Below are 11,311 nucleotides of genomic sequence, written 5' to 3'. Positions count from 1 at the left end.
GTGGCTGATGGGAGGTAGGAAAAGGGTGGATATAATAAGTGATAGATAACCAATGACACATGAGCTGGGGAAAGTAGAAGGATGTAGAAGAGAGTGAGGGAGAGTGGCAAGATAGTAATGGTGATGATAGCAATGGTTTCAAATTCTGGCACAAGGTCAGCAATTTTAGGGAATTGTGTGTGTGTGTGTGGTGGTGGTGGGGGGGGGGGCTAGTTGATTACATCGACCCCAGGACTCAACTGATACTTATTTTATCAACCCCAAAAGGATGAAAGGTAAAGTCGACCTCAGTGGAATTTGAACTGAGAAGGTAAAGACAGATGAAACGCTACTAAGCATTTCATCTGTTTTTCCTTCATGCCTTTATCTTCTGTTAGCTTGCTGCCTTACATAGTGATAGTAATAATGATATGGTTTTCAAGACAAGAGATAGAGATGTCATGTTGTTTGGTAGACTATGCCTTTTTATGAAAACCTTAGTTTCTCATGTCTTTCTTTCTCTTTCATTTTCCAACTTAGAGGGGGCAGGTATTTATTTACCTCTTCAGCAAGAAACCTGTTCCTGTCCTTCAATCATTTTTTTTACCCATTCCTTAATAGATTACCCTGCTCACTTGAGGAGGTGGGGATTTTATTTTGCAAGTACTTGGTAACCACCAGTGTTGGTGACATGAAAAAAAAGCACTCAGTACACACTGTGAAGTGGTCAGCATGCGGAAGGGTGTCGGGGCTGCAGAATCCATACCAAAGCAGACATTGGGAGTGCAATGCACTCTTCTAGCTCACCGGTTTCTGTTGAATCATCCAACCCACACCAGTATAGAAAAGAGGGTGTGAAAAGAAGATAATGATGATGATGAGGAGGAGGATGGTAATAATGGTGGTGGTGGTGATGATGATGACAATGACTCCCCCTATCTAATCTGGAAATCTAATATTCCTTCCTCTATCAAAAGAAATTCAGACAACTGATGTTTCTATTCTAGTAACCCATTATACTTATATCAATGTCACAGGAGGACAATGGCAAAGAAAACGAAAAAGAAAAATACACAAACAAGAAATGTCATCGCATTCCATGCTGCCTAACTGGAATTGATTCTACATTAATACACTTTGATTTTCTTTTTTTATATGGGATTGGGATCCTAGTATTGAACAGTATTGATTTATTTTGGTAATTAATAGGTATTATATTCTGATAAATGTACTGTAACATACTATTGCACTATTGATTGCGAGGTAAATGATAGTAAAGAGACAAAAAAAACAAAAATAAATATGTGAGTTTAAACAAGAGAAACTATTTAAAGATTTGGTTGAATAAGTTACAGCGTTCAAAGGAATTATTGACTGCATTATCACATTTGCAAGTCATTGATTTTTTATTATTTTTACTTGTTATCTATCTTATTGAAATTGAACAGAATTGATGGCAATTGATTCCAATTAGATTTTGGTCACTTTTCACTATTTTATGTAATTCATTATTTTTTCATTGTTTTATTTCATGGTTTTTAAAATCTCAAGACAGACAAGTACCTTTAATGGCATCATCATCATCATCATCGTCACCACCACAATCATCATTGTCATTTAATGTCCACTTTTCTATGCTTGCATGGGTTAGATGGAATTTATTGAAGTAGCCCTCAACCTGTTTCCAAGTAAGGTAATATTTCCTCATGGCCAAACATGTTTCTTATTTCTTTACTGCCCACAATGGGCTACACACAGAAGGGACAAACAAGGACAGACAAATGGATTAAGTTGATTATATCAACTCCAGTGCATAATTGGTACTTATTTAATCGACCCGGAGAGGATGAAAGGCAAAGTTGACCTCGGCGGAATTTGAACTCAGAACATAGCAGCAGAGGAAATAGCGCTAACCATTTCGCCCGGCGTGCTAACGATTCTGCCAGCTCGCCAAACATGTTTCTCACATGAAGTTATGAATAGTTTAGGCTTCTATAAATAATACAATTTATTGCAGGAAGAGAATAGCAAGTAGAACAGTATTGGACTAAATACCTTGCTAGATCTCTGAGTTCAAGTCTTACTACTGTTGGTCATTCTGGGTAAATAAGATATTGTATATATGTATAAAAGTGGAGGTGCAATGGCCCAGTGGTTAGGGCAGCAGACTCGCAGTCATAAGATCGCGGTTTCGATTCCCAGACCGGCCGTTGTGAGTGTTTATTGAGCGAAAACACCTAAAGCTCCATGAGGCTCCGGCAGGGGATGGTGGCGAACCCTGCTGTACTCTTTCACCACAACTTTCTCTCACTCTTACTTCCTGTTTCTGTTGTGCCTGTAAGTCAAAGGGTCAGCCTTGTCACACTGTGTCACGCTGAATATCCCCAAGAACTACATTAAGGGTACACGTGTCTGTGGAATGCTCAGCCACTTGCACGTTAATTTCATGAGCAGGCTGTTCTGTTGATCAGATCAACTGAAACCCTTGACGTCGTAAGCAACGGAGTGCCAACAACAACAACAACAACAACATATGTATAAAATTTGACAGTTTGCATAAAAGAAAAAGAAAACACAATATCCCATCCAAGAATAAAAATATTCAAAAAAATCAAAATTTCAACTAGATTATAGCTGGGAGATAACAGTTTACTCAAAGTAGCCAATGTCAGCTTCCACCATGGCCTCAGGACAATTCCACAGCCTGATGCATATGTTACTCACTGTGTCTCTGGGAAGATCTTTGAACACCTCCTTGATGTTTGCTACCAGCTTGGTCTAAACATTACAGACAAAGCGGTTGGTGTCTTTTTCAACCATGTCCCACACTTGGTAATCCATGGGATCACAACAACAGGAATTGGGAGGTCAGAAATTGGGATTGGTGAAGTCATAGAAATTCTCCTATAACCACTTCTGACTCTTTCCAGAGGTATGGCTAGGAAGTGAATCCTGGTGCTTCTGGCAGCAACCCTTTCCAACCAGAGTTTGACCATAGTCCTCAGCAGCTTCACATAGCCATCTGAGCTGAGCCTAAGGCTCTGTTCAGAGGTGTGGGTGGCATGCATATGTAATCACAATGACTGATGAATCCTTTCTTGCTGGCTATAGCTTTGTAGTCTCTGTTGCAGCTGTCCATGTCATGCTCTACATCCATTACAGTGTTTACAGAGCATTGAGCAGCAATCATGATGTCAGCATTTTGATAGTAGGTGCAAATCATCATGATACAGGTAAATCTTTCCCAATGTTCAGATAGCTTCAAGCCCTCTATGTCAGCTAACTATTTCTTAACTACAGCTTTAATCTTTATGCTCTCCAACACTGTAGACTGTTCACCAACACATCAAGATCTTCCTGAAAAAAAAGGAGACATAAAACTCATCCTGTACCTGTATATGAGTGGCTCCACTTCTGTCATCATCATCATCATCATAAACATCTTTTAATGTTTCTTTCCTATGCTGACTTCGAATGGACAATTTGACAGGAGACTGCACCAAACTCCAATGTCTGTGTATGCATGGTTTCTCTGGCTGGATACCCCTTTTACACCAATCTACTTTATAGTGTGTACAGGGTGATTTTTATATGGCACTAGGATGAGTGAGTCACCAAGTAACTTGCAAGACAAGACCTCCCCACCACCTCAACTGAGGTGAGAGTAGTACTGAGAGAGGTGACTTTGTACCAGGCGATGAGAGATTAAAGTATGATAGGAGGGGAGATGTCTTGCGGCAGAGGAGATGCATGGCTACCCTAGTTGGAAAAAGAGACTAAGTAGTGGTGAAGAGGTATTGGAGCATACTTTCAAGTTTACAGGAAGGTAAATATAAAAGAAGTGGTCCAATTTTAGCTATAGACACATACAAAGATTGCTTGTTGCTTTTTAGTGACTACAGATTACAATTTCACTTGTGGTTGTCTTAAGTAATAAAAACATTCAGCTGAAATAGTACCAAACATTGCCAGTACAATCTAGAATCATAGATTTGGCAATGTGTTCCTATGATCAGTATCTAAGGTAATCAGGCAGGCTATTCAGTGCTTTTAAATCATTACCTCTGATTGACTGATTTATATGTGGAGAATCTAATAGGTATTAGCCACAGAGAACTGTGTGGTTAATAAGTTCACCTCCCAACCATATGCTCTTGGGTTCCATTCCACTGCATGGCATCTTGGACAAGTATCTTCTATGATAGCCTGGGCCAGCAGAAGCCTTATGAGTGCAGATATGTTAGATGGAAACTGAAAAAAGTCCACTGTATGCATGTGTACACACACACACACACACACACACACCACCACCACCACCACCACCACCATCATCATCATCATCATCATCATCATCAACATCATCATCTTTTAATGTCCATTTTCCATGCTGCCATGGGTTGGACTGGCAAGCTGGAGAGTTGTACCAGGTTCCAGTTGTCTGTTTTGGCATGGTTTCTACAGCTAGATGCCTTTCCTTCACCTCTCCCCTTCACTACTATATCTCTCTCTTTCTCCCTGTCTCTCGTTGCTCACCTATATTCTACTTCCTCCCCTTTTTCTCCCTCTACCACTCTTTCTCCTTACCACTCGATGGTCACTTGTGTCCGGCTACTACTTCCTTTCATATCTTGGCCATCGCCAAGCTTGCACGAACATTCTTCGTCCCTCTTCCTTCCAGTTCGTTGCTTCACAGCGTTCAGTATACACATATTTTTTCACGTCTGGCCGTATAGTCTTTCTTGTTTATTTTCACTGTTTCGTTTTCCTGTCTTGTTTTATGTCCGCCACTACATTCCTCCATGGTACAAATTTAATTTGTGGTCCGTGGGAAGAGCCATTCTAACAATGCGTCCTGCCCTAACTCTTCGAAACGCTTAGTTTTAGAATGGTGGCAGCTGATGAAGGAAATGTTCTCTATGTGGCCTGTGTGTTTTCTGTACTCTGTTTATCATTTTGTCCACGTTTTTTTGCAACGTCCTGTACCCAGATATGCATCTATATATACATGTAGATGTAGGTATGTACATACATGTACGTATATATGCATATACTCATATATTATTTGTATTATATATATATATATAAATATATATTTATATTTATATGTATATACACATACGTATGTATACATACATGTGTACACATGTGTGTATGTGTTGTATTTGTGTCTCCATGTACCCTTGTCTTGACATCATGTGTTGCTTGTAAGTGAGCTTCATTGTTATACAAGTGTTATTGTTCATTTTTAGTCTTCCTTGAGAATCCTGTCTTGCCAGGGAAAGTATCACTTTGCTTGGGGAATGGTGAGTGTTGGTGACAGGAAGAGCATCTGGCCATAAACAATCTACCTCCACAAAGTCTGTCTGACCCATGCTGGCATGGAAAAGTGAATATTGTTGTCATCATTGTCATTGTCAGCATTGTTGTTGTTGTCATCATAACCATCGCTGTTTTTGTCATCATCATTATTATTACCAGCATGGGCAGTGGTAGCAACAGCATCTGTATTGTTATTATTGTCATTGTTACCATCATTAGTGGAGGCACAATGGCCCAGTGGTTAGGGCAGCGGACTCGTGGTCATAGGATTGCAGTTTCGATTTCCAGACCGGGCGTTGAGTGTTTATTGAGCGAAAATACCTAAAAGCTCCACGAGGCTCTGGCAGAGGGTAGTGGCGAACCCTGCTGTACTCTTTCCCCACAACTTTCTCTCACTCTTACTTCCTGTTTCTGTTGTGCCTGTAATTCAAAGGGTCAGCCTTGTCACACTGTGTCACGCTGAATATCCCTGAGAACTACATTAAGGGTACATGTGTCTGTGGAGTGCTCAGCCACTTGCACGTTAATTTCACGAGCAGGCTGTTCCGTTGATCGGATCAACTGGAACCCTCGACGTCGCAAGCGACAAAGTGCCAGCAAAAATCATCATTATCATCATAGTTATTATAATGGTTCTCATCATCATCATCATCATCATTGTCCTCTTTTTATATAAGATGCATGGATGTGAAGAAATATACCTGTGGCATATTTCCTTTCTCCTCTGCCATGCAACATCTTGTTTATGATAAGGTTCAATATTCCTTCAAAACTTACTTCTGGGATTCTTTTTTTTTTTGCTTCTTTGCTTGACAAGGAAAACCCATAAATGAATGGGACAAAATTTAAAATTTATATTTAGCTTTTGCTCATATTTTACAGACGTTTGAGGACCTCACCTTTGTCACAGAAATGTCAGAGTATGAAAGCAAAATGGCTGAATTTCGCAAAAAACTTGAGGAACTGCATGACAAACAGCTGACATATGAGATGCAATTAGTTGACCAGCTTGAGGTAATTTGCACTATTATAATTGTCTTCACAGTTTGTCTTTGGATCAAGTGTTTAGCTTAAATGTTTCTTCTGATTTTCTATGTTTCTTGAGAAGGCATATTAATTCCATTTGTATTAATATTAATCAACTTATTAATTTATTTGCGATGGACTGGCGTCCTGTCCAGCTGGGGGGAACACATATGCCATAGAAACCGGGAAACCGGGCCCATGAGCCTGGCTAGGCTTGAAAAGGGTGCATAAATAAAATATTAATTTATCATCATCATCATTATTATTATTATTATTATTATTATTATTATTATTATTATTATTATTATTATTCATGGTGTGTACCAGGCCACAACCAGTTACCTTAGATATGAAGGACCTTTCTTACAATTCTTGCTGTTGCCAACAGAGCAGATTTCTGAATTAACGCAACTCTCATAGTTACATCAATCTCAATGAGAAAACTGCCAAACTGTTGGTGAATGTACCTAGGGCACTTATGATGACCAAGATTACTTTTGTACACACCCTCCACAGTTTCCGTATTTCCCTAGCTAAATCCTGGTATTTTCCTATTTTCTTTTGTTCTTTAACTGTTACACTCATGTCTGCAGACATAGACGCATCAATGATGATGCACTCTTTTTTCCCCTTGTCCAGAACAATAATATTTGGTTACCTTGAATGAAGTTCCTGATCAGTCTGTACACTAAAATCCCATAAAGTCTTATCCTGATTGTACTCTCTGTTTGATGTTTGTACCATTTTTTCCTACCTCAAATTCTCTTTATCATAATATGTGCCAGTATAATGTCCTGGCCACAGAATAATGTCTATGTCTTTATTCCCTTTTGTACCAAAAGACTACAGGGACTTATGTGCATAACTGATTCCTCTTTCTCATTACATATTCTGCACTTTGCACTTTTTTTCAGATTTGTCTATTTTTGCCTTACTGATATTCATCCACAATAAGTGGTTTTGAGCAGCCCTTATAAGTGCTTCCATTTCTTTCTTAAGGTTTCCATTCTTCAGCCATATCCTAAACTCATCTTGCATTTGTCTAAGATGCTGACCATGCAGTTCTTTTCCCCAGATAGTTCTTTCTTGCACCTGTTTTCTTTTTTCTTGTATTCCATTGCAGTCTCCACAGCTTCCTTCTCTCCTCTGGTAGCTGAAAACAGTCTTTTGGTACCATTCTTCACATTCACTTCTATATCATGTTCTGCCATCTCTATACAGTAAAAAGTATTCCAGCTGAGTGGATCAGGGTAATGTGAAATGAATTGTTTTGCTCAAGAAGATGATGCGTTACCCAGTCCAGGAATTGAAACCACAATCTTACGATCATGAGTCCAATACCCTAACCACTAAGCCATGTGCATCCACTCTCTATGCAGTCTTCTATTGATATCAGTCCTCTCTTCGCAGGAAGGGAGATGTCACTTCCCACCTAAAGGATTTTGCCCATGTGGCATTAGTTTTGGCGAGAAGTAAAATTGGATACTTTTTGAAAGTATCTCATACAGGTATGCTTAGCTGTCACTCACAAGCAAGCATGACTTGGTAGCTTGTACCATATCTTTACTAATTGTTTTAGAAGCCTGTATAGTCACAAGCAGACATAAACATGTTCTTGGTTTCCCCAGTCTTGACCCAGTGGAATACCAAAGATGTGATGACTTGAGGGATAGAAGTCTTCACCAGCATTTAGCAGTTTCCAAATTTAGATATAAAATACAAAAATTGTAACATTTGTTATAATTGACATATGAGTTCGACACGTTTTCACTGGCTGGGGTACAACAAGAAACTATTACACCAGCACATTATATTGCAAAACAAACCTAGACACTGAAACCATTATTTATTGGGTCATCCCATAAATATTGCGTTTTTTTTCAGTTGCATGAACCAAAAGTTGGAGGGGATGGGATAAACTACCTGCATCAACTTGCTATAAAAGCAGGTAGTAATTTTACCTTGTACTTATTCTTAGTGCAAGTTTTGAAGAATGCAGTTCGATTTTAACAGTTATTTTTTCAAAGCTACAATGGAAGTGACAAAGGAGCATATTCAGCATATTTAGTTTTATGAGTTCAATAATGGCAACAACGCAACAGAAAATGTGAGGAATATTAATGCAGTATATGGGGATCAGACAACAAGCGTAAGCCAGTGTCACCAGCTATAAAAATCTTACCAGGGCAGAAATTGGAGCTTGATACAGTTCTCTGGTTCATCACATCTGGTCAAACTGTCCAACCTATACCAGCATGTTAAATGGACTGCATATAATGATGATGATAATGATGCTGCCTGCTGATATGATCATTCCATCCAATGGATAAGCCCAGGAAGATTTTAAAATGATAAAGGATCTTGAAAAGTTATTGTTCTTAAACAAAAAATAAAAAGATTAATGACAATATATGAAAATGAACCCAGCTTGACCCTTTTGCTACAAACCTGCTTGAGGCTAACTTTGGTTCTATGAGACAAGCCTCCTGTTTTGAGGTGATCTAAATTAACCTTTTAGCATAGAGCCTGAACAGCTCTTCAGCTGGTCAGCTCCTGTCAAACCGTCCAACCCATGCCAACATGGAAAACAAATGTTAAATGACGACGACGATGATGATGATGATTCCTTTGTCAAATATAATGCTTATCTATTCCCATTGTTTTGAATTAATCATGCATTATTCACAGCTTCAAGATTTCAATGGTTTGGTTTTTTATTTGTTAGAAAGACATTGTGGGGGTAGGTGTGAGTGGCCAGATATAGCCAGTTTGAACATAGAAAAGGGAGAACATTTGAGTTGGATATGGACAGTTTAAATGGTAAAGGATTAAAACCCTTTATTAGAATTTCCTGTTAATATTGGTTTCAAATTTTGGCATGAGGCCAGCAATTTCAAGGGTGAGTGCTAGTCAATCACATTGGTGCCAGTATTTCACTTGTACTTATTTTATCGACCCTGAAAGGATGAACGGCAAAGTTGACCTCAGCAAAATTTGAACCCAGAACATAAAGATGGGTGAGGTGTTACTAAGCATTCTGCCTGGCATCCAAATGATTCTGTCAGCTTGCTGCTTTCACACGAGATTTAATAGTGATGAACTTATTTGACTAAATTCTTCATTAGTTTCAAAAGTAATTGAAACAAAGGCAGTGTATTTCATCAGGGTTAAAATATGATAGACCTAGGGCCTTGTCATATGCTAAATGCATGTAGTATTTATGTGGGCAAGCATCCATACACTTATACATGTCTGCATTTATGTATATGTGTGGGCATGCACACATACACACATACCTATAAATTTTTAGTCTTCATAAATACATACTAAGGTGCACAGTTATCTGTTTTTGTCTGTGCATCCGCAGCTAGTTCACTAGATAGATAGTTATGTGTGTTTGTGTGTATATACTGCACAGTTTTTTTTGTGTGCTTTCATAAATAAATACAATTAACGTACGTTAAATAATAATGATGATAACATTTTACTTACGTCTGTTTGCTTGTCTAGCCGGCAATCTATGCACGCACGCACGCAGAGAGAGAGAGAGAGAGAGAGAGAGCCACGCACAAAACTAGTCGAATATTCCACACGATCACCTGTTACAAGGGACATAACTCTAGCTATCTTGCTTTCATATTTATTTCACAAATTCACAATTTTTTTTTATCTTATCTTATATATGTATTTTTATTTATTTATTTACAACTTTGCCAAAAGCTGCTTTCAGACATTTACCGACTGATTTGTAACATATGGAACTATTTTTTTTTCTAATAATGCCGTTTTACGTTACTTTCCCCTGACTTCAGATATATCTTTTAACTTGTCTATAGTTGATTAATCTATTTTATCAGTAGAAGGAAGATTACGATATTTTGAGTGAATTTCTTTTTTGTTCTAGTAACACTGGGGAAGACTGAAATGACAGGCATTGACCTGGAAACCATAAACTGTCTATTTCATATATATGTACACATAGGTGTAGGAGTGGCTGTGTGGTAAGTAGCTTGCTTACCAACTACATGGCTTTGGGTTCAGTCCCGCTGCGTGGCACCTTGGGAAAGTGTCTTCTACTATAGCCTCTGCCAACCAAAGCCTTGTGAGTGGATTTGGTGGACGGAAACTTAAAGAAGCCCGTCGTATATATGTATATATATATGTATATGTGTGTGTATATGTTTGTGTGTCTATGTTTGTCCCCCCAACATTGCTTGACAACTGATGCTGGTGTGTTTACGTCCCCGTTACTTAGCGGTTCAGCAAAAAGGACCGATAGAATAAGTACTAGGCTTACAAAGAATAAGTCTTGGGGTCGATTTGCTCGATTAAAGGCGGTGCTCCAGCATGGCCACAGTCAAATGACTGAAACAAGTAAAAGAGTAAAAGAGTATAGATGCATCAAAGGATTAAAAGTCCTTCCTGAGTCATAGTTTTGCCTGGTCCAGGAATTGAAACCGCAATCCTATGATCATGAATACAATATGCTAACTGCTAAGCCATGCACCTCTACATACATACATACATACATATGTACGTATGACAGAAACGTTAGCACGCCGGGCGAAATGCTTAGTGGTATTTACATTGTGAGTTCAAATTCCGCTGAGGTCGACTTTGCCTTTCATCCTTTCGAGGTCGATAAATTAAGTATTATTTGCGTACTGGGGTCGACCTAATTGACTGGCCCGTTCCCCCAAAATTTCAGGCCTTGTACCTAGAGTAGAAAAGATTATATATGTGTGTATGTATGTATATATGTGAATGTATGTGTATTTTATATATAAAGGGGTGGCCAAAAGTCACCCGACAGTAGTTCAAACTTCCATAAATACTATCTATAATTCTGTATTGACTCGAAGGGAGAAATTTGCTGCGCAAGAGGGACTTCAGTTTGAACAATTTTCATGCCGTTTCATATTTAGATGTTGTTATTAAATTCATTCAGTTGTTAAACATAAATGAATCTTGGAATTAAATAGTTTTG

General features: G+C 38.6%; 1 protein-coding gene across 1 annotated transcript in view; it reads left to right on the top strand.

Annotated features, from left to right (window-relative positions):
- Positions 1-11,311, top strand: part of LOC106869237 (dynein regulatory complex subunit 3) — a 68,979-nt gene that overhangs the window by 33,100 nt on the left and 24,568 nt on the right. Inside the window, exon 8 of the mRNA XM_014914888.2 lies at positions 6,181-6,312. Within this exon, the coding sequence (XP_014770374.1) occupies positions 6,181-6,312 (132 nt within the window). The remainder of the gene's footprint in view (positions 1-6,180; positions 6,313-11,311) is intronic.

This window comes from Octopus bimaculoides, chromosome 2, assembly GCF_001194135.2.
Source record: "Octopus bimaculoides isolate UCB-OBI-ISO-001 chromosome 2, ASM119413v2, whole genome shotgun sequence".
NCBI lineage: Eukaryota > Metazoa > Mollusca > Cephalopoda > Octopoda > Octopodidae > Octopus > Octopus bimaculoides.
Note: the sequence above shows the minus strand (reverse complement) of the source record. Positions and strands in the feature narration are given on the sequence as shown.